This window comes from Lithobates pipiens, unplaced genomic scaffold (assembly GCF_037356315.1).
Source record: "Lithobates pipiens isolate NorthernLeopardFrog02 unplaced genomic scaffold, aLitPip1_a1.2 Scaffold_8, whole genome shotgun sequence".
In the NCBI taxonomy this organism is placed as follows: Eukaryota; Metazoa; Chordata; class Amphibia; order Anura; family Ranidae; genus Lithobates; species Lithobates pipiens.
This window is the reverse complement of record NW_027507903.1, coordinates 392,038,096-392,061,777: the sequence shown is the minus strand read 5'-3', so window position 1 is coordinate 392,061,777 and position 23,682 is coordinate 392,038,096. Positions and strand designations below refer to the sequence as shown.

General features: G+C 47.5%; 1 protein-coding gene across 1 annotated transcript in view; it reads right to left on the bottom strand.

Annotated features, from left to right (window-relative positions):
* The window catches only part of DDX46 (DEAD-box helicase 46), a 416,812-nt gene that overhangs the window by 285,425 nt on the left and 107,705 nt on the right, over nucleotides 1-23,682 (bottom strand). The window contains exons 7-8 of the mRNA XM_077473955.1: nucleotides 20,631-20,747; nucleotides 18,392-18,557 (exon numbers count right to left, since the gene is read on the bottom strand). Of these exons, the coding sequence (XP_077330081.1) occupies nucleotides 18,392-18,557; nucleotides 20,631-20,747 (283 nt within the window). The remainder of the gene's footprint in view (nucleotides 1-18,391; nucleotides 18,558-20,630; nucleotides 20,748-23,682) is intronic.

The following is a 23,682-nucleotide window of genomic DNA, read 5'->3' as shown; positions in this document are numbered from 1 at the left end:
AAGATGCTTGCATCAACCTTGTAAAATTTAGTGAAAGTGTGAACAGACGACCAGGTTGCCGTCTTACACACCTGGGAAACGGACGTTTGATGTCGGAAAGCCCAGGAGGCACCCACTGCCGTGGTCGAATGCACCGTGACAGGAAAGAAGGGTGCCCACCCCCTTAAGGCATAAGCCTGAACCACCGAGAAATGGTGGCCAACGAGATCGCCAGGCCCTTCTTCAGACCAGCTACTGATACAAACAGCGAGTCTGACCTCCGGAAAGGAGCCGTAGCAGACAGATACACCCGCAGAGCCCGGACCACATCCAATGAATGCAAAACAACCTCTCTGGGATGTGACGGCCGAGGACATAGGGACGGAAGCACAATGTCCTCATTTAGGTGAAAAGCCGAAACAACCTTTGGAAGAAATGAAGGCTGCGGACGCAACACCCCCTTATCCTTGTGGAGGATCAAGTAGCGTGGTGTTGTCCGACTGGATCCTGGCCGGACACCCCTGCAACCTCTGTGACCATGTGGAGAGGCACCACCTGATCGCTCGCAGCTCCAGCACATTGATCGGCAGGTGGGATTCTTCTTGCGTCCAGCAACCCTGGGCTGACTGTATGCCCCAAACTCCCCTCCAGCTGGTCAGGGTGGTGTCCGTTGTGATCAACGTCCAATGAAGAGGAAGGAACTACTTCCCAGACCGAAGGCCTGGAGACCTCAACCACCAGAGAAGAGACTCCCTGGCTAGCCCGAATTTGACTATCCAGGGATAACGGAAATTTGTCCCATTTGGACAGGAGCTCTCTGCAAGACTCGAGTGTGGAATTGAGCATACGGTAACGCCTCGAAAGTGGCTACCATGAGACCCAGAACTCGAATTCAAAAACGCAGGGATGATCCTCTGCAGGACACCAACAACTTCACCGCAGCTTGAAGAGTCTGCAGCTTGTCTGAAGGGAGAAAGACTGCCGCCTCTGAGGAGTCCAGAATCAAGCCCAGGTACTCCAGGTGTTGAGTTGGCACCAACTTCTGGAGGTTCAGTACCCAAACTCCCGAAGAGTCTGTATGGTAATCGCCACTATCTCCCTTAAAAAGCTGCTCTCAGAAGGACGTCGTCCAGGTAACCCACAATTGCAATCCCTCGTTGCCTTAATGCCAGAATTGGGGCTAGCACCTTGGGGCCGATGCTAGGCCAAATCTCAGAAACCTCGGATGCTCGTTGCATATGGGGACATGCAAGCATGCGCCCTTGATGTCAAAGGATGGCAGGAAATGCCCCCCCTGATAGAGCGCAGCAACCACAGAGTGAACTGGTACCATCCTGAACCTTTGTACTTTCAAAGCCGTTGAGGGCTTTGAGATCCAGGACCGGATGGACCCCTTCCTTCTTTAGGATTACAGATTGGAATAGAATCCCTGAAACCTTTCCGTCGGTACAGGTATTTTTACCCTGCTCAACAGCAAGTCCTGTACTGCCCTGAACAGGGCTTCTCGACGAGCTGGAAGATGATGAAAGTTGGAGGGAAAAAAATCAGTTTGGCGGACAAGAAACTCCATCTTGTATCCTGATGAAAACCAGCTTGCAGACCCACTGGTCGGAAAGTAGGGAGGTCCACCGGGCTGCAAACTCTCGAGGGCGACCCCCCCACCTGAGAGTTGGGCAGGGGCAAACCTTCATGCGGCATTAGATTTGCTCGCAGGTTTGTTTGGTAAGCGAAACCCAAGATGCTTTTGTTCCTCAGCGGGCACCTTGTCGGTCTGGGAACACTTACCTGCCGACCCGGGCGGACGAAAAATACGCTTCTGAGCAGAAAAGGCGTGGCTCCTTACCCTTCCTGGACTATGGGAGCAACATACTCTTTACCCCAGTAACATTCTTAATAAATGTCATCCAGCAAGGCTCCAAATAGCCTCTCCCCCTGGAAGGGCAAATCCGCCAGTGCCTTCTTAGATGCCTGGTCCTCAGCATTTAAGCCAAATCAGGCGATGTAGCACCAAAGCCGATACTGAGGCTCTAGAAAGCAAGGGGGCCGTATTTAAGGCCGCATCACAGACATACTTCATGCCCTGCACCCACTGGTCTGCCAGTTCCACGCAGACCGGGGAAACCTGTTGCTTCTCCAACTCACAGTGCAACAATTTAGCCCATTCAGTAAGCGACTGCGACACCAGGGCCGTGGCCAATACTGACCCCACCACCGTAAACATGGACCGGGCAACCACCTCGACTCTTCTGTCGGCAGGGTCCTTGAAAGAAGGGGTCACTTCCACTGGAATCGCGGTTACCTTATTTAACCTGGACACCGAGTGGGGGGGGGGGTTGGTCAACAAATCGGAGCAGATATCCATTTTTCAGGAAACTCTCCTTAAAGGGGTAATGCACCACCATCCATCTCGGGACCGAAAAGGCCCGCTGAGGGCTTCCCCACTTGTAAATAAACTTATCAAAATAAGTTTGGTATGGAAACACCTTAGCAGTGCGGGCCGCCTTGTGGGACCCAAAAGGGACAGACACCTCTGTAGATGCCCCCATCGTATTCACCATCTTTAGGGTACACCGCACCGCTGTGATAAGTGCTCCTACCAGCGTTTTTTCCTGCGCCGACATTGAGTCATCCTCATTGTCCTGGTCCGCATCCTCTGAAGTGTCAGAACAGGGGCCACCTGCCACGGCGGGACCAGAGTCTGAAGAAGAGCTTTCCCCAGAAAAGGGTGGGGGAGTTTTTTTTTAACCCCCCCCCGAGCCCACATACTGCTTCCACCCTGGCAACAAAGGACCACCAACAGAGCATCCATATAACAGGGATGTCTGCCACAGACTGATGTGCCCCCTGCAGGACTCACCACCCTGACCCAGGTACTGTGCTGTGCTGCTACCGTCCGCTCTCCCCTGTGCCAGCCACGAGGTGTTCTGTGCAAGTTTTGCGCCGTTCCAGAAATAACCAGCCACCCAGCGCTAGAGGCAAAAACCGAGGTTACTAGAAAATGGCCGCCTCAGCAAAAAACGTCTGAGAGTGCCGGGAAAATGCCCGCCGGAATTCTAGAAAATGGCGGAATAAGAAAAAACTAGTTGTGGCTACAGAAAAATAGGATTTTTGTACTCCCCGTAAAATCCTTTTCTCTGAAGTTCATTGACAGACAGCTCCTTTAAACCTTGGGTTTTCACATAACCTTCAGGAGAGGACTAGGCAGAACATGCAACACATGTAAAAACAGAACAGCATGGCTCCGCACAGGGGGCGGTCCCTCTGGCTATAACCCCTCAGCCTCCTTCCTGTAGCTCAGTACGTCAACAAGCAGTACAACATAAAACAGGAGAGGTGGGTGCTGTGTCCGTTAATGAACTTCAGAGAACAGGATTTTATGTTGAGTAAAAAAATCCTATTCTCTCTTTCGTTCATTGACGGACACCGCTCCTTTAAATCTTGACCGTAGGGGCATCCCCAAGCAGTGTAAAAACGAGGGGTGGAAAGAGAAACACATAACTTCACCCACAACCAGAGGCACACCTCAAAAGAGAAGTTGCCATCTGAAAACGGCCGCACCAGAACTTGCGGTCAACGTATGCATCAAAAATGTGTTTACAACCAAATTGTAACGTCTTAAAAAAGGTGTAAATTTAAACTTTTACACAGCCACCTGCAAAACTTTGTGGCCAAAGCAAGGATCCGAAGATTCGCTTACATAAATTTTGTAGAGTTTTGTAAAAGTATGAACTGACGACCAAGTCACCACCTTACACAACTGGGTAACAGACGCTTTATGTCTGAAAGCCCAGGAGGTCCCAATTGCCCTGGTGGAATGGGCCGTGACAGGAAAGGGGGGCACCTGCCCCTTCAAGGCGCAAGCCTGGACCACAATCTGTCTTATCCACCGGGAAATGGTGGTCGACGAGACCGCCAAACCTTTTTTAAGCCCAGTCACCGAAACAGAGTCTAACTTTCGGAAGAGAGCCGTAGCAGACAGATATACCCTCAGAGCACGGACCACGTCCAGGGAATGTAGGGCAACTTCTTTAGGATGTGTCGGCTTAGGACAAAGGGATGGTAATACAATGTTCTCATTAAGAGGAAAAGCCAAAACCACCTTTGGAAGAAAAGAGGGTCGCGGACGTAGAACTGCCTTATCCTTGTGGATAACTTTTTTTTTTTGTGGTTGAACTTGATGGACATGTGTCTTTTTTCAACCTGACTATGTAACCAGATAGGGGGACTTGCAAGACAAGGCCGCCAACTCGGAAGCCCTCCTGGCAGATGTAATAGCCACTAAAAAGACAACCTTCTGGGTAAGAGTCAACAAGGGAATTTCCCTGATGTTCTCAAATGGCAGTTTCTGAAGCTCTGATAGCACCAGGTTCAGATCCCACGGAGGTAGGGGTGGTTGAACCGGAGGGACTACATGCCAAACCCCTTGCACAAAGGTGTTTACGCCAAGGGGCATTGGAAAAAGACAGCCAAGGCTGATATCTGTCCCTTGATGGTGCTTAAGGCAAGTTTCTGATCCACTCCTCGCTGTAAAAACAGTAGGACCCTGGAAACCGAATAAGTGCGCAGACGCCACCCCATCTCCTCACACATGGAGATGTAGGCCTTCCACATACGATATTAAATCTTCCGAGAAGATTTCCGCGCCCTCAACATAGTGTAAATTGCCGAGTCCGACAGACCTCGGTCCTTTAGCACCTGGCTTTCAACAGCCATGCTGTTAAAACCAGCAACAGTAAAGCAGGATGAAGTATCCGACCTTGCGATAGGTCTTCTCGCATCGGCAACCGCCAAGGAGCATCCGCCACCAGGCGTACTAGGGTCAGCGTACAAAGGATGCCGAGGCCAATCGGTATGACTGGAATCCCCTCGGGCCTCTACTCTGCGTAGCAGATGTGGTAACAGTTTGAGTGGAGGAAAGGCATAAATCAGCCGGTACTGCTGCCATGGAGCCACTAACGTGTCTGCCCAGGGGCCTCGTCCTGGACACAAACTTCTGCACCTTCCGATTGAGCCGAGAGGCCAAAAGATCCACGTCTGGTGTGCCCCACAACAGGCAAAGAAGCCTGAATACCTCCAGATGCAACGACCATTCTCCTGGGTCCAGTATCTAGCGACTTAGGTAGTCCACCTGCCAGTTTTCTACACCCGGGATGTATATGGCCAACATGTGTCGCTCTGCCCACTGGAGGATGTGAGCAACCTCCCATGCTGCAGCTGAGCTCATTGTATGTCGGGCGGGGGCAAACCTTCACGTGGTAGCATTTTTGCTCGCAGGCTTGTTGGGCTTGCAAAACCAGGGGCCAGTACAGGTCGCATTGCTGACCCCACTACTGTAAACATGGACTGGGCCACTGCCTCGGCTCTCCTGTCGGTAGGGTCCTTGAATGCTGGACATGGGCAGGGGACTTTTTTTAGCCCCCTTGTGCCCACACGCCAGCTCCACCCTGGCAACAAACGTTTCCAGGATCGCCACCAAAGCGTCCATAGGCACTGCATTATTTGCAGGTGAGCCGGTTGCAATTACAGGTATACGTGGGGAAAAAAGCGCCAGGTGACGCCATGCTGACCCACCTCGTCTGCCACACTTGGGGACTTAGGACAAGGTACACAATCCCACCCTAGCTGCTCATAGACTGAGGGGCCCCACCGCAGGACTCACCACCCTGACCAAGTGCTGCGCCGTGCTGCTGCTGACCACTGTGTTCTGTCTAGTCACATGCCTAGAGAGAAAAAAAACACGCTGTTCTGAGGTAAAATGACCCAGCACTGGAGGTAAAAACATGCTGAGGCTACAAGACAATGGCCGCCGGTCGTTCTTTTATAGAAAAAACACCAGGAAAATGGTTGCTGGACCTCTATAAAATGGCTGACAGCCATGCTCTGCAAAAAAAAAAAAAAAAATACAGGAAAATAGCCACGGCCGCCGGAAAATGGTTGGCACATTCTGACGTACTTCTTTACACAGGCACATCACATCAGAGAAAAAAGGGCAAAAGACCACAAACGGACCCAAACAGACAGCGCAGCCCCTGTAAGAATCAGAGCTCATAGCATGGGGAGGAAGGAAAGGGACAGGGAACGAAAAAAGGGAGAGGGAGAGACCCCCCTAGACGACCTCCCAGGGAATGCCCAGCTGCTCCATGCTGCCAAGACAGGTGGAACCATAATTGACCCTCCTGCAGGGACTGCTGGATACATTCCACGGACAGACCCATCACCCAAGCAGTAAGGGGTGGCTGTCGGCCACGGCACACTGACACGGACAGCAGTAGCCCGGTCATGTGTGCCCTGGAGCATATAGCTCACCGGCCACCCCTGGATCAGACAGGGCATGTCGTGGCCGACTCAGAGCGTAGCCAAGGTCTGCTCACGCTTGATGGCCAGGTTGTGGAGACTACCAGGATCTATATTATCCAGCCTGTCACCCAGTCCGGATGTTGATTGTAGATCACAGGAATCAAAAAGTAGAAAAAAGAGAAATCCCAGAACCAATGGCCCCCACAGGGAGCCCGATTCACCACCTAGCCTAGGCAGAAAAAAACAGCTACTGGAAGCAGAGTGAGGGGTTATAGTCAGTAGGACCGTCCCCTGGGTACTATGCAGTTTTGCTGTTTTTATATTTATTTATTCTGCCTAGTGCTCTCCTGAAGGTGGCGATATAACCTAAGGTCAAAATTAAAGATGCTGTGTCTAGGGCTGCAATTAACGATTATTTTCATAATCGATTAGTTGGCCGAATAATCGATTAATAACCTTAAAATAAAAATGGTAATTATGCTGCGATTTGCATTTTTACATATTTGTTTGGCCAATTTGTTGTTGGACAGATTAAAAACACAAATTGCCGCAAAAACGCATTATTACATGCTTTTCTGCAGCTTCTCCATTGAAGTATATTGAACCAAAAAAACTGGAGTTAGTACTTACCGGTAACTTCTTTTCCGGTGGTCTTCCAGGACAGCCCTTGAGAGATGGAGCTCCTCCCATCGACACAGGAAACACATTGCCACAGTTCAAAAAGGCGGTCCCTCAGGTCCCTGGTCAGTCATTCACCAAGAACCGAAGGATGGAACTGCAAAACATATAAACCATAACAGGTAATAACATTAGTACATCACTATAATCAAATAAAGGGTGGGATCGTGCTGTCCTGGAAGATCACCGGAAAAGGAGTTACCGGTAAGTACTAACTCCAGTTTTCCCAAGTGTTCTTCCAGAACAGCCCTTGAGAGGATCCCAAGTACTTACCAGATTAGACCACGGCCTGGAGGACTTTCCTCCCAAAGGCCTGATCCTGACTAGACATTAGGTCCAGTCGGTAATGCCTTGTAAAGGTGGAAAAGCTTGACCATGTGGCTGCTTTACATACCTGCTCCGGGGTGGCACCAGCTCTTTGTGCCCAGGATGCAGACAACGCTCTTGTGGAGTGAGCTTTCACACCCTCAGGAGGATCTTTATTCAAGGCCTTATACCCCTCTGCTATATCTAGTCTAATCCATCTAGCTATGGTTACCTTTGAAGCTTTTTGCCCCCTACACTGCCCGTAAAAAAGGACAGAAAGGGAGTCAGAGATCCTGAAAGGATTTGTTACTTTTAGGTATTCTAGAATACACCTTCTCATGGCCAATAAATGAAAATGTTCTTCTTTCTAATTTGCTGCATTTTGACAAAATGAGGGGAGGACAATATCTTGGGACCTATGGAACCTAGATGCTATGGTAAGAACCCAGGGTCTGTCTTTAGAATGACTGTCTTCTAGGATCTGTAGAAACGGTTCCCTGATGGAAAGGGCTTGGATTTCACTGACCCTACGGGCTGAAGTGATTGCCACCAGGAGTACTGTCTTAAATGTAATAAACTTTAGGGAGGCCTCTGAGATAGGCTCAAAGGGTGACCCCAAGAAAGCTTTTAGTACAACTGCTAAATCCCAGGATGGGACTTTGTTGACTCTGACAGGCTTACGTCTAGCAACTGCCTTACAGAACCTAGCGACAAAAGGATTTTCCTGTAAGCGTTCATCTAGGTACACACTTAAGGCAGCAATCTGTACCTTAATAGTACTTAGGGTTAATCCTTTGTTTACACCTTCCTGTAAAAACTGTAGAATATTAGCCATATTTATGTCACGGCTATTCAGACAGCTATTAAATTTTTTCCAGATTTTTTTGTAAATAGCCCTCGTGACTGGTTTGCGACTCTGTAGTAAGGTTGCAATTGCCTCATCTGTCAGGCCCTTACTCCTTAAGATTTCCTCCTCAGTAACCACGCTGAAAGCTTCAGCGTGGCCACCTGTGGATGATAAAGAGGTCCCTGCGACAGGAGGTCCTGTCTGCAGGGAAGCCTTAGAGGCGGACAGTCTGTCAATTGTAGCAACGTTGTGAACCATGGTCTCCTGGGCCAGAACGGTGCCACTAGAATCAAACAGGTTTTTTCTGTGAGGAATCTTGCTAGGACCCTCGGAATGAGATGAAGAGGGTGAAATGCATAAGCCAGACTGAAAGTCCATGGAGTTTGCAAGGCATCTACAGCCAGGGGCTGATCTCCTGGGTTTAGCGAGAAAAAATTGGGAACCTTTGCATTCTCTTTGCTTGCAAAAAGGTCTACTTCTGGTTTTCCCCAGTGAGTCGTTAGATTGAATGCCTCTGGGTGCAAGGACCATTCTTGGTTCGAAACTTTTTGTCGAAGTCCGCCGTACTGTTCAGCTCCCCTTTCAGGTGTACTGCAGAAATGGATTCCAGATTGGCTTCTGCCCACTGAAAAATGCGTCTGGCTACCAACATCAAACAAGGACTTCTGGTACCTCCTTGTTTGTTTATGTATGCTACAGCCGTCATGTTGTCTGAACGGACTTGTAGATGGTGACCCTGTATTGTGGGCTGAAAGGCTAAAATAGCTCTCAGGATTGCCGTTAGCTCCTTCCAATTGGAAGAGAAGCATTTCTCTTCCGGGGTCCACTTGTCCTGGACCCAGCTCGAGCCTAGGTGGGCTCCCCAGCCCCAGCTGCTCGCATCCGTTGTCAGTTTTGAAGTGATAGGAAGGACCCAATGAACCCCTTTGTTTAGGTTCTCCCTGTCCTTCCACCACCAGAGGGAGCGTTTTATCTTTGATGGGATCGATACCTCCTCCTCCAGATCTCTGCCCTTTAATTGTTCCAACAGAAATCCCTGAAGGTCTCTTTGGTGGAACCTGGCCCATTGTACAGCTGGAATGGCTGCCGTCATAAGACCTAAAACAGACATTTCTTCCCTCACCGTACATTTGGGGCTGCATTGAAGAAAAGATGTTCTCTGCCACAGATTCAAAATCTTTTCTTCCGGCAGTATAATTTTCTGATCTACAGACTTGATCCAGTAACCCAAATACAGGATCTCCTGCGTTGGGGTTGTCTTGGAATCCACCCTAATCGACTCAGGCTGAGTTGAGTCAACTCCAGATCCTGAGAAAGATGACTCTGAGTGTGCTGTTAGGAGCAGGTCGTCTAGATAGGGAATAATTGAGACTGATTGAAGTTTCAATGGAACTAGAGCCTCTCCGAGAACCTTGGTAAAGATTCTCGGGGAGGATGATAGACCAAAGGGGAGCGCTCTGCACTGAAAATTGAAAATTTTTGTGTATCTGCACTGCCATCCGAAGGAATTTTTGGCATTCCTCCCTATTGGAACATGCAGATAAGCATCCCTTAGATCCAGGGTAGCCATAAATATCTCTTTCTGGAGAAGATTCTTTATGGAATAAATGGACTCCATCTGAAATCTCTTGTAACGGATGGAGCGATTCAGTGATCGGAGGTTCATAATTAGTCTGAACCTCCCTGACTGCTTTTTTACCACGAAAATGTGCGAGTAAAAAAAAGTCTCCTTGTTCCTGAATAGGGACTGGTGTCAATACCACTTGATCCACCATTTCCCCTATCAGTAAAGGTAAGGCCCTGGCCTTTTCTGAGTGACTTGGAAGTTTTGTCACCAAAAACTTTGAGGGAGGGCTGCTGTGGAATTCCAGCGCATGACCCCTTTTTATTATATTTAAGACAAACTCGTTCGAGGTTGTCTCTTCCCACTGTGGAAGAAATTTGCTTAATCTTCCTCCCACAGGAACCCTGACGTCACTGGGGTTTGGGGTCCTGATTGGGGACGTCTAAACAGTATGCCCCCTTTCCTTTTCCCCTTATGTCCCGACCAATGCTTTTTGGGGGTTGAACTCTTCTCTAATTTAGAGGGTTCCTTAAAGGGACGAAAACATTTTCTTTGAAAAATTTTCTTTTTTGCGGGAAAGGTTTTCTTTTTATCCGCCGTCCTTTCCAAGGCGGAATCTAACTCAGGCTCGAAGACTAAGTCTCCTGTAAAAGGGACGCTGCACAGGCGGGTTTTAGACGCAGTGTCTTTCCCCCCCAAGTTTTCATCCATACCGACCTCCTTGCTGCCACTGAAAGTGCTGCTGACTTAGCCGTAAATTTTACAGAGTCCGTGGAGGCGTCAGAGATGAAACTAGTGGCCTTAAAAAGCATAGGGAAGGATTTCAAAAGCTCCCCCCTAGGAGTGCCTGCTTTTAGATGTTCCTGCAGTTGTGACAACCAGAACTCCAGGTTTCTAGCTACACAAGAAGTGGCTATAGCTGGTTTTAAGCCTGCCATAGAGGCATCCCAGGCCAGATCAGCCTGCTTTGAGACTTTGGAAAGAGGGGCGTCTAGTTTAGGATTTTTATTCCAGACCACCTCTGGGCTCTCATCAAAAGGGAACCTTCTCTTAAGGGAATTAGGAAAGAAAACCTTTTTATCCGGTTCAGACCACTCCTTAACCACTTTCAGACCGGACCATTTTGCTGGTCAATGACCAGAGGTCTTTTTACAATTTGGCACTGCGCTGCTTTAACTAGTAATTGCGCGGTCATGCAATGTTGTACTCAAACAAAATTTGCGTCCTTTTTTTCCAACAAATAGAGCTTTCTTTTAAAGGTATTTGACTGACTCTGCGATTTTTATTTTTTGCGATATAAACATAAAAAGACCGCAAATTTTGAAAAAAAATTATATTTTCTACTTTTTGTTATTAGAAAAATCCAATAAACTCAATTTTAGTCATACATTTAGGCCAAAATGCATTCAGCCACATGTCTTTGGTAAAAAAAAAAAAAGTCAATAACTGTATATTTATTGGTTTGCGCAAAAGTTGTCACATCTACAAACTAAGGTAAGTTTTCTGGAATTTACGCAGCTTTTAGTTTATGACTGCCTATCTCATTTCTTGAGGTGCTAAAATGGCAGGGCAGTACAAAACCCCCCCAAATGACCCCATTTTGGAAAGTAGACACCCTAAGGAAATTGATAAGAGGCATGTTGAGCCCATTGAATATTTATAATATTTTTTTGCCTCAAGCGATTGAATAATGACAAAAAAAAAGTTTTTTTGTTTTTTTTACACAAAGTTGTCACTAAATGATATATTGCTCACACATGCCATGGTTATATGTGGAATTGTACCCCAAAATACATTCTGCTGCTTCTCCCGAGTACGGGGATACCACATATGGTCGACTTTTTGGAAGCCTAGCCGCGTACGGGGCCCCGAAAACCAAGCACCGCCTTCAGGATTTCTAAGGGCATACATTTGTAATTTCACTCCTCACTACCTATCACAGTTTTTAAGGCCATAAAATGCCAAGATGGCACAAAACACCCACAAATTACCCCATTTTAGAAAGTAGACACCCCAAGCTATTTGCATGTTGAGTCCATGGAATATTTTATATTTTGCCACAAGTTGCGGGAATATTACAAACTTTTTTTTTTTTTTTTTTTCACAAAGTTGTCACTAAATTATATATTGCTCACACATGCCATGGGCATATGTGAAATGACACCCCAAAATAAATTCTGCTGCTTCTCCTGAGTACGGGGATATCACATGTGTGGGATTTTTTGGGAGCCTAGCCACGTACAGGGCCCCCGAAAACCAAGCACTGCCTTCAGGATTTCTAAGGGTGTAAATTTTTGATTTCACTCCTCACTACCTATCGCAGTTTTGAAGGCCATAAAATGCCAAGATGGCACAAACCCCCACAAATGACCCCATTTTGGAAAGTAGACACCCCTAAATTTAGGGGTACACTAGTGAGACTCACAGGTAAAAAAGCACCTAGGCTGTCAGCGACTGTATCAAAACGCTACAAAAAAAACTGTTAGCGATCGCAGGGATCAGGCCTGACTCTGCGAACGCTGCAGTTATGTGTGTTGTGTTTTGTAAGTGACAGTGATCGATCGATACTGCACTTAGGTGGGCTGGGCTGGGCTTGGCGGAGGGGCTAAACGCAGGTGCTAGCAGGTATCTGGGCTGATCCCGCTAACAATGCGTTTTGGGAAACCTAAACTGCTAGCGCCGCTAATATAGATCTGATCAGATACTATATTACTAAGGGAGGTGTATACTTTGCGCGTGGGTGTTAGCGGTACTGGCACTAACCTGACGCTGCCTGGGGCGACGCAGACCTTATCTGACCCTCAAACTTATATCACCCGCCGGGTGATCAGGGGGTTAAACCTTTATTAGGTAATAAATGGCGGGTGCCCTGAAACTATAAAAAATAACTAACCAACCAGCGTCACCTGTAACAGTTATATGGTGATCACTGGTGAAAGGGTTAACTAGGGGGCAATCGGGGGGCTTTATGCGGTAGTATATGGGGGTCCCTGGCGCTATAAAAAGCTGCGGCGAACCTAAATACCTACCTGCCTAACTAGCATCACCTGTGACACTAATACAGCGATCAGAAAAACGATCGCTTATTAGGCTGGGTTCACACTGGAGCGATGCGGGAACGCCACGAATCCGCGGCGGGTTCCTGCATCGCATGCCTCCCGGCGGCAGTTCACACTGCCCTATGCGAACTGCTGGGAGTTTCAGTGAAATGTTAATGACACCCCCAGATCAGTTCGCATATCGCAGTGCGATCTGCAAACTCGGACAGGAATCGGATTGCATGGTGTGAACACCCATGTGATCCGATTCTGCTGCGGACCAAAAAAAGGGTCCCGTGCGAGTTTGCGGCGGGTGCGGTGCGAATTCAGCCATACTACCTGTATGGCTGAACTCGCATTGCACAGAGATCGGATGTGATTTGCATTGCAGTGCGGTGCGAATCACATCCGTGCTCATAAACCGCTGCAATGTGAACCCAGCCTTAGTGACACTGGCGACGGGGGGTGATCACGGGGTTAAACCTTTATTGGGGGGTTAGGGGGGTACCCTAGAACTAAAGGGGGCTAACCCCAACTGCCCTAACAGTTATTACAGTCACAAATGACACCAATGCAATAATAAAAAAAAAAAAAAAAATGCCATTGGTGTCACTGTGACTGGGGGTGCAGGGGTGATTGGGGGGGTGATCGGGGGGTGAAGGGGGGGTGAGTGTGCGCCTGGCATGTTCTACTGTGTAGTGTAGTGTTGGTGCAACTCACCGATCCTCTCTCCTCGGTGCCGGAACGAAAAATACCGACATGGAGGAGAGATTACATCACTTCCTCTGCCTGTGTTTACATTACAGGAGAGGAAGTGATGTCATGCTGCACTTCCATTCGTCAGGAGCGACCCGCGGGAAGGCAGGGAACGCCCATATGCCCATATGCCTGCCCGTGCCATTCTGTCGACGAACATCGTCGCGCGGCGGTCAGCAACTGGTTAAGGACAAGGTCAGAAAGCACCTTATGTATCGGGAAAACCCTTGCTTTCTTTTTCCCCAGAGCCTCATACATCTTATCATGTCTGGATAACTGAGTTTCTTCCTCCTCAATTTCCAGCGTATCATAGATAGCGCCCATTAGCTCATCTACTTCCTCAAGAGACAGTCTATACTTTGAGGCTTTAGATGTTGCTTGATCCTCTTCCTGATCAGAATCTGTGTAAGAGGAATTAGGGCTAAATCAACGTGGGGCTAGGCTCCTTGACCATACGGGGCTCCCCTGAGCTGGGTGTTGTAAAGCATGGTGAGGAGGAGATTGCAGTTGTTCTATTAGTGGAGGCAGCTGAGCCTACATCAGTGATTAACTCCCGGATGGACTTAAAGGTCGACACCATTTCCTCTTTAAAGGAGCCCAAAAATTTAGCCAAGGGGGAATCTGCCTCAGATTTAAGCAAGCTTGCAAAGGGCTTTGTTCGAGCCAGAGGACAAGCTATTCCCACAATTAGGGCACTTTTTGCGGCCTGCCTTGTCTTCCTTTGGTAGCTCTTTAGCCTGCAAACAAGACGACAAAGAATTTTTTAGCGTCAGCTCCATGTCCCTCCTTAGAATCACCCAACTGCATACATCCTTAACTGTGAGTTAACCACCACCGCGGGGTACTACAGATCCCAGCCTACAAACACCACCACTCCTTAAACCACCAGAGTAATAGCATGCCCAGCAGCTTACCTGGGATTGGCTGGTGCCTGCCTCCGCCGGAGTGTCCTGGGGAATGGCCTCCATGGTCCCCCTCTGCCGCTCCGGAACCTGCCGCTAGTCCTATATCGCTGGTCGGGACTGCACAGGCACAGCACTGTCTCTCCCTCTCCTCTTTGTACCCTAGAGACCCGGAACCGGAAGTCTCGGCACACAGTGATGACGCGGTTCCGCTGGAAATGAAGCTCTGCGTCTCCGACCCCACCGCAACAAGGAGTCGAGATGGAAGGTTCCACTCACCGCTCCTGGGGGAAACCTGCGTCATTCTGCCCCTGGCCACCTCGGCACTGGAAGGAGGAGGGTAACGGGTCTGCTCCGATTCAGCTGGACGGTACCCGAGCCACAAACAAACAGGTATGGACCCTCTGCAGCCAAAAACCAGGACCCGGTCCCTTATGGCTTACAGGTTCTCAGGCAGCCCGAGAGGGGCCTCCAGGTTCCTGGCAACATGTTCCTCCGACGGAGGAAACACAAATGACCAGGGACCTGAGGAACCGCCTTTTTGAACTGTGGCAATGTGTTTCCTGTGTCGATGGGAGGAGCTCCATCTCTCAAGGGCTGTCCTGGAAGAACACTTGGGAAAACTAAATAGCACCGTTTTGCATTAAAAAAATAAATAAAAATAAATAAATAAAAAAAGTCTGTCTTTTCCAAATACGCAGCAGCTGAAAAAAATCATGGATGCGAACGTGTCCCATACGAAACCATGTAAATGAACTGTAGTGTGTTTCTGCCAAAAGCACCAAAAAACACAGGTGTGACCCAGGCCTGAGATGTTTAGTAACATAATGGGGTTAAAAACTAAAATTTGTAAAAAAAAATAAAAAAAAAAAAAAAAGGAGCAAATAATCGCTACTGTAAGGGGTTCATTTTTACTATGGGACAGTGAAAGTAATATTTACAGTAGTGGTTCTCTCTTTTAGTACTATAAAGGGCTAATTTTAGTTTTTTTTAACCCCATTATGTTACTGGCCGATTAATTGATTATGAAAATAGTAATCGATTAATTTCATGGCGATTAGTTGTCGATTAAACGATTAGTTGTTTCGGCCCTAGCTGTGTCCCTCAATGAACGAAAGAGAAACAAGTATTAACTATTTTTTATTTCTGTTGCATGCATCTTGTGACAAAATTCTGGATAGTATCAATGGGCAAGAGGTTAAAAAAAAAATGCTTTAACCTTTTCAGGCGATCGAGCAATATCTGCTAAGAACAAGTGGGCATCATTTGCATATGCAGTAAACTTGCAGTCACCATTATCTCTAATGAAGCCTGTTACCATGTTAGAATGTATCAGCCATATTATCCAAATCAGCCAGTAGGTTAAAGTGGTTTTAAAGGCAGTTTTTTTTTGTTTTGTTTTATTAAAGTGGAGTTCCACTCAAAAGTGAAAACGTCCGCTCATTTCTCTCCTCCCCTGCCTCCGCCCCCCCTCCTCCTCCGCCCCCACCACCGGGCCAGTAGAGCGCAGCGGAGCCTCATGCATTCGCAGTACGAACCCGGTGTGAAGCCGTAATGCTAGCAATGGCGAGGGCAGCACTGGACAGCTGATGGAAATATAAGCTGCAGTGACGACATCGCTGGACTCCAGGACAGGCAAGTGTCCTATTATTAAAAGACAGCGCCTTGAGGCAATTCAGTTCGCATTGTGCGCTATACAAGTATTTAATTCATTCAGTAGCTACAGTATGTGTAGCTGCTGGCTTTTAATTTTTGCAGGGGTGGGCGGACCTCCGCTTTAATGATTTCTATGCGTAGAGCCTGTAGCTTGCCATTTGCCAGTGGCTTAAACATCCACCTGGTAGAACTTCTTCGGGCTTTCAGGAAGCACAAAGAGGGAATTTGATTGCCAAATCGTAGCAGTTTTGACAGCATGAACCACTTTCCAAAGTGTGACGAGCCTTGTCCCCCAGCTTCTGTGGCTTAGGGCAAAAAAATAAAAATAAAAAAAAAAGGCAACACGTCGTCATGATGAACACAGAAAGAAGAAACCACCTTGTCATGGTGTAGTAGCAGCAATGGTTCCACAGGAAGACAGACATGTAGGAATTTTACAAGCTGAATAATGAAAGCCAGAATAAAAACAAAAACACCTTTCACATCAGAAGGACTGAAGGAAGTTCAGAGACTTCTGCATACATGTACCAAATCAAAATCCCACGGAGTCCTAATCAATTGAACAATACATGTAACCTCCCTTACAAGGCATGTACCTAAGGAGAAGCAAATCGTCCTCTAAAAAAAAATAAAAAAGAAGAAAAAAAAACTGCCATGGTCAATATCTGAACCTTGATCGCAATCCAGGCCAGGCGCAAATCAATCCCTGATTGAAGGAAGGCCATGTTGTGGCCTGAAGACACGCTTGCAGGGCTCAAAATGTCTAGCCTCACACCAAGCAATATCAGATTTCCAAGACTTGTGGTAAATCTTCCTCAAGAACTGCTGCTGTACCCCAGCCAATGCAGACAAAAATTTCTCATTGGTCACACTGGGAGGAAAGTTCCCTGGAGGTGGCAGAAGTACCTGATAGATTAGAGGAGTCAGCAGCAAGGGACACATTGACTTCCAGGGGATATGTTAGAGGTAAGGTGCTATGTCCAACAGTCCTCTTTACCGAATAGAGGTATTTGGGGAACTTTTCCCCCCTACATACCATCCTGCCATCTTTAAAACATATGGACTGCAGACTTTTGGCACATGACCTTTGCTGAATACAGCGGTCTCAGCCAGTGTGCCAGTTAACCTCGGAGACCTCCCTCCTAAGACTGTCATTGCCCCCACAAGGAAGGTGTAAGTATGTACTCGTGTGGCCCTTTTAAAAAACAAAACACTGCAACCGCATGCAAGGTCCTCACTCTTTCTTTGCACCACCCTGTTGCTGCTGAAAGCGCAATCTGCTGTTGTGACACATAACACAGACATTATCAGCACAGCAATCTGTAAAGGTGCCACCACAATGTTTGTGAAATTGAAGGAAATTCTGGAGAGAATCACCGCTGTGACAAGTTCTGAGCTGTCCAGCTGTTATATAGAGCTTGGATGGCCCAGGAAGGATCCCCAAAAAGTGCAGAAAAAAGTAAATAAAAAAAAAACGCCGCCTGGTTGATCAGAGCGCCAGGAACATAACAGCTTTCATTTCAATAGCTGTGTGTTCCCCACCGTGCACCGTCACTGTGATCTGTCTATCAAAGTTCCACCGGACAAGGGGGAGGGGCTTTATGCGACGGCACATGACGGGGAACAGAGCTATTGAAATTAAACCTGTTATGTGCCCGGCGCTTTAAGCAACCAGGTGGCGGTGGCTCTCCTCTAATCTGCGCTATAGGACACCCCCGTGATGGGCGGCACCAGGGGCATCGCCCCGCCCCATTTTCATTATCGCCATTTTCGGTCGATATTTTATTATTTCAACGGCCAAAATAAATATATATATATATATATATATATATATATATTATATATTATATATTTATATTGCATAGGGTTACGTCCGTAAACACAGGGTCTGGCGCTGAGCAGCAACACTACAGGCTGTCACCGCGTTGTGCCCTCTCCTACATCTGGTGCAGGGTCCGGGTATTTTTCCTCCGAGTGATGATAGCTGTGGGAAGGGGATCCAGATAAAACCTCTTCTGATGCCTATTGAAACCTTTGAGGATCAGGGAAAAAAATCATGCAGAGAGCTGCACAGCAGTAACGAGCACCTTCAGACTCTGGCAAGAAAGCTGAAGTTCTGCATACTGGGTAATGCCTAGTAGTGGATTGTTTTTTTTTTTTTGCATGGTTCAACTGTAGGTGGCAGCATAACCTTGTTCATAAGGAAGAAGATGCTCTGTGTCCTCTGATGTACATGAAAGATTGAAAACAAATCCAAATAAAGAGATAAAAGACTAACAACCAGAAACGTTCATAGCATACACTACTAAATACTACATAAAAACTAGGGTCCCAGGTTATGAGAATAGCTTATAGGAGAGAAGTTTACCTTCTGTGGTCATTTTGGCAAGCTCTGGAACTTCCACATAAAAGTTCTTCCTGTAAGGTTCATATTCTATCTTTCCATGATCCACAGGCTCCAGCAGTTTGCGCTGCTTAGTCTGAAAGCCAGTCAGAGCAGTTTGAAGATCAACCTCTTCTTCTTCTGAAGAATACTATAAAAAGGAAAGCATTTTACTGCATCTTATATGCACAGATTTCAGGTGTTAAGTTACATGCCACTTACTAAATAGCCACCAGCTTGCAAATTTGCAACTATCAGAGAAAAAAAGTCAACGTCACTCATTAGCAAACATGTCTAAAGAATGATCAAACCTCCAAATCCCAAACAGATTATTAGTGAAAGTTAGAAAATGAACTACTAGCTACTTGTTTCTATGGACATTGGAATTTCTTTAACGCATGCTGGAAAGGTATTCAATGTTAGCAGAGCAGAATAAAAATTATGAATACTGGAAAAAAATTTGGGTCAGATTCCAAAGAGAGACACTGCCACAATACTCTGAGAACCGAGGGATTAAACATAGCCGATGGCTCAGTTCTCACAACCCCCCCGAGCAGAGAGCTGCTGACCACCAGCATCTCTCCACTCTGTTCCTCCACGTTTACTGGATTGCTGAGCTGTGGAAGGGTGGGCAGCAGCCGCCTCAGGCTCTTAGGGGCTCACTGAGAGGCTGAGATGGGTGTCAGTCCAGGCAACTGGCGGATCCCGACTTTCATTGTTGCAGTGCATGGACCAATTCCTGCGACATCAGCAGAGAGCGGACTGAAGTCCGCTCTGCTGAAAAGGGGTCACAGGAGTGCAATTCGTTTTGCACTCCTGTGACCCATAGGAGAAGCCCAGCCAAACGAGCTTAGGCTGGACTTCTCCTTTAAAAATAACTCTGCCAGTCAAAGGAAGCTTTGTATTCTTTCCTGGAATTCAAAGTTCCAGGTGAAAGGCTGAGTGCTAATTAAGCCCAACTCTATTTTGTTCCAGGAGTGGGGCAGAAAGTTCTTGCCCCGCTGTCGGAACACATTCTGTACACTTTATGTAGTGGAGGCTACATACAGTCATGAAAACAATTAGACCCCATTAACACTGAAGGCGTTTTTCAGGTGTTAAAGGGCTAAAAATAGAGCCTGCAAAGCACCTGAAAAATGCATGCCCTGCAGCCGCAGTGTGAAAGCCTGAGTGCTTTCACACTGGAGCGGTGCACTTGCACGACATTAGAAAAAGCCCAGCAAGCAGCAACTTTGGAGCGCCCATTGAAATTAATGGGCACTGCTGCCGAAGCGCTTCGGCAACGACGCTACAAAGGCCCATTTGGCCATTTCTTTGGCTGCTAGCGGGGGTTAAAAGGGCCCTGCTACCGGCTGAAAAACACACCTAAAACAAAGGTAAAACGCTGCAAAAACTAGCTGCGCTTTACCGCTAATGCGGCCAGCTGGCAGTGTGAAAGGGGTCTTAGTGAAGTAATGAGTTTGTTTGGACAAGCTTGGCCAAATAATTTAAATGAAACATGGGGATCAGTTTTAACAAAATGTATTCGAGCTTCAGCATAACAGATCTAAATCTCATCTTCCACACAGATTCCCCTTGGAGTGCCTGACATTTTTTCCAGCACTTCCATTTATACAAGCCATACTACAGCTTCTATGAACGAAATATGCGCTAAGAATGGAGTGGGCACACCTTTCAATTATCTGTCCACCCTTCATTTATAGATCTGGTTTCAATCACAGAAGCTGCTGGAGCTTTTACTGACAGATACCCACACATTAAAATGCTGTGTTTTACCACACAGGCTAGTGTGAACACAATCTTAAAGCCCTAGTACGAGAGTCTCTAAAACTGGCCATAGACTGTTTGAATCTCAGCCGGTTTAGCGGGAATGATCAACTTGAGTACAATCAGCCTTTCCAGATTCACTTGCAATTATTGGTAGCAGCTGCTATAGCCTCTAGCAATAATCACTGTCTTCTCCCTGCAGGGACGGCAGACAATTGCTCGGCAAGGGGGATACCCCTGTCAGCAATGTGTGTTGATGGGGAAAATTATGCAAATTTCTTTCCTGCAACCTATTTGCACTGTCTAAGGCCTGCCTAAGAATCATTAAAAAGACACCCCTCCATAATCCCAAGATTTCAAACACATTTAGATTCAAAAGTCCATTATGACAGCATATAAACAATCATACAAAACCATGAATGAGAATTAACTCTCTGAACACTTGAAACTCATTTACTTCCATGGCATCTTGATCATTTTCCATGAGTTCTCCTTTTTTTTTTGTTGTTTCAGCAGAAGCCTTTTTCATGGTCATCACAGTGACAACAACCTTTGTGACATTTTGTCCACTTTTCTGTGGAAGAAATAAAAAAATAAATAAATTAATGAATAAATGCCGCCCCAAACCCCCCCCAAAAAAAAAACTTCAATAATCTTAAAGGCTAACTCCAGCTTTAACATGTTACATGTGTACTTAGGGTGCAAAAATAAAAAATAAAAAATAAATAAAAAATAAAATGTTTGTACTCTTTCATTCATTGACTGACACTTCTTGACCTTTAGGGGAGGACTAGGCAGAAAGTGTTAAATACAGCAATACTTGCACAGTACCGCCCAGGGTGTGGTCCTACTGGCTATAACCCCTCACACTGCATCCAGCAGCTCAGTTTGTCAAAAGCAATACAAACAAATAGGAGGGGTGGGTGCTGTGTCCGTCAACGAACGTCAGAAAAAAGGATTTTACAGCGAGTACAAAAATCCTATTTTCTTTCGTTCATTGACAAAGCATCGTCATCTTGACCTTAGGGATGTCCCCGGGCAGTGCCAAAGAAACGAGGGGTGTGAACAGCAGGAAAACAACTATCCATAATAACCAGAGCTCAACTGGAGGAGTTGCAACCTTAAAGCGGGAGTAAACCCGCTGACATTTTTTTTTTTTTTTTTTTAGACCTGCAAGGGAAAAGGCATAATATGAGCTACTTGCCTTTGAACGAGCCCCCGACATCTCGCCCGATCCACGGCGAGGGAGCTGACATGTTCCCTCGGCGTGTCTTCCGGGTATCGCGGCTCCGGCGCTGTGATATCGTCACTCCTGCACATGCATGTGGGAGATTTCTTTCTGGGAAAGTCCGGTGTCTGCCTTATTATAGGCTTACCTGTAGTTAAAAGAAAAAAAAAAAAATAATCTATACAGCCGCCTGCAAAACTTTGTGGCCAAGGCAAGCATCCGAAGATGCTTGTAAAATTTAGTGAAAGTGTGAATGGACGACCAGGTCACCACCTTACACACCTGGGAAACAAAGGCTTGATGACGGAAAGCCCAAGAGGCACAAATTGCCCTGGTAGAGCGTGCCCTGACAGGAGAGGGAGGCGCCCGTCCCCTTATGGCATAAGCCTGAACCACAATCTGTCTGATGCACAGAGAAATGGCCATTGTGGCATTGTCTAACTGAATCCTGACCGGATGCCCCTGCAGCCTCTGTGACCATGTGGAAAGGCACTGCCCGATTGCCCGAGGTTCCAGCACGGCAGGCGGGATTCTTCCTGGGTCCAGCGACCCTGGGCTGACTGTACACCCAAAACTCCCCTCCCAAAGCAGTCAGGCTGGCATCCGTTGTGATGACCATCCAATGAAAAGGAAGGAACGACTTCCCGGACTGAAGGACCAGCGACCTCAACCACCAGAGCAGGGAATCCCTGACCAGCTGGCTCACCCAAATTTAACAATCCAGGGAAAACAGATTAGTCCCATTTGGATAGGATCTCCTTTTGCAAGACTTGAGGGTGGAATTGAGCACATGGTACCACCTCGAAAGTGGCTACTAATGAGACCCAGGACTCGCATGCAAAAACACAGCGACGACCACCTGTGGGACACCAACAACTTCACCACAGCTTGAAAAGTCTGCAGCTTGTCCGAAGGGAGAAAGACTCTGGCCTCCGAGGAGTCCAGAAGCAGGCCCAGGTACTCTAGGAGTTGAGTCGGCACCAACACCGACTTCTGTAGGTTCAGTACCCAACCAAACTCCCGAAGAGTTTGCAAAGTGATTTGCAACATCCTCCCTTAATTCTGAGGCGGAAGCTGCTCTCAGAAGGAGGTTGTCCAGGTAACCCACGATTGCGATCCCTCACTGCATTAGCAAAGCCAAAATTGGGGCTAGCACCTTGTTGAAGACCCTCGGTGCCGACACCAGGCCAAAGGGGAGAGCTACAAATTGGTAGTGCTCAACCCCAAACGCAAATTGCAGAAACCTCGGATGCTTGATGCATGCGGGGACATGCAATTATGCGTCCTTGATGTCCACAGATGCCAGAAAATCCCCCCCGATGGAGTGCAGCTACCACTGAATGAACCGATTCCATCCTGAACCTTTGTACATTCAGAAAGCTGTTGAGGGCCTTGAGGTCCAGGACCCCTTCTTTCTTTGGGACTACAGATTGTACGGCCCCGAACAGGGCTTCCCAACAAGCAGGAAGAAGATGAAGGTTGGAGGGAAAAAAAAAAAATCTGTTTGATGGACAAGAAAGAAACTATCTTGTATCCTGATGTAACGGTTTGCAGACCCACTGTTCGGAAAGTAGGGAGGTCCACCAGGCTGCAAACTCCCGAAGGCGACCCCCCCCCCACCCGAGAGTCGAGAGGGGGCAAACCTTCATGCGGTAACAGATTTGCTCGCAGGCTTGTGAAACCAGGGACACTTTTGTCCCTCGGCAGGCACCTTGTCAGACAGGGAGCGCTTACTCGGGCGGACGAAAAGACATCTTCCGAGCGGAAAAGGAGGGCTCTTGCCTACGGTGTGGCTCCTTCCCTTTTCTGGGCTGTAGGAGCAACGTACTCTTACCCCCAGTAGCATTGTTATTAATGTCATCCAGCGAGGCACCAAATAGCCTCTCTCCCCGGAAGGGCAAATCCGCCAGTGCGTTCTTAGATGCCTGGTCCGCAGATCAGCATTTCAGCCAAATCAGGCAACGTAGCACTACTGCTGATACAGAGGCTCTAGAGAGCAAGGGGGCCGTATCTAAAGCCACATCACAGACATACTTAAGGTCCTGCACCAACTGGTCCGCCAGCTCCACGCAGCCCGGGGAAGCCTATTGCTTCTCATGGTGCAACAATTTTGCCAATTCAGTAAGAGTCTGTGACACCAGGGCTGTGGCCAACACTGGCCACAATACTGACCCCACCACCGTAAACATGAACCTCTGCCTTTCTGTCGGCAGGGTCCTTGACAGCAGGAGTCCTTTCCACCGGAATCTGATTACCTTATTTAACCTGGATACTGGGGGGT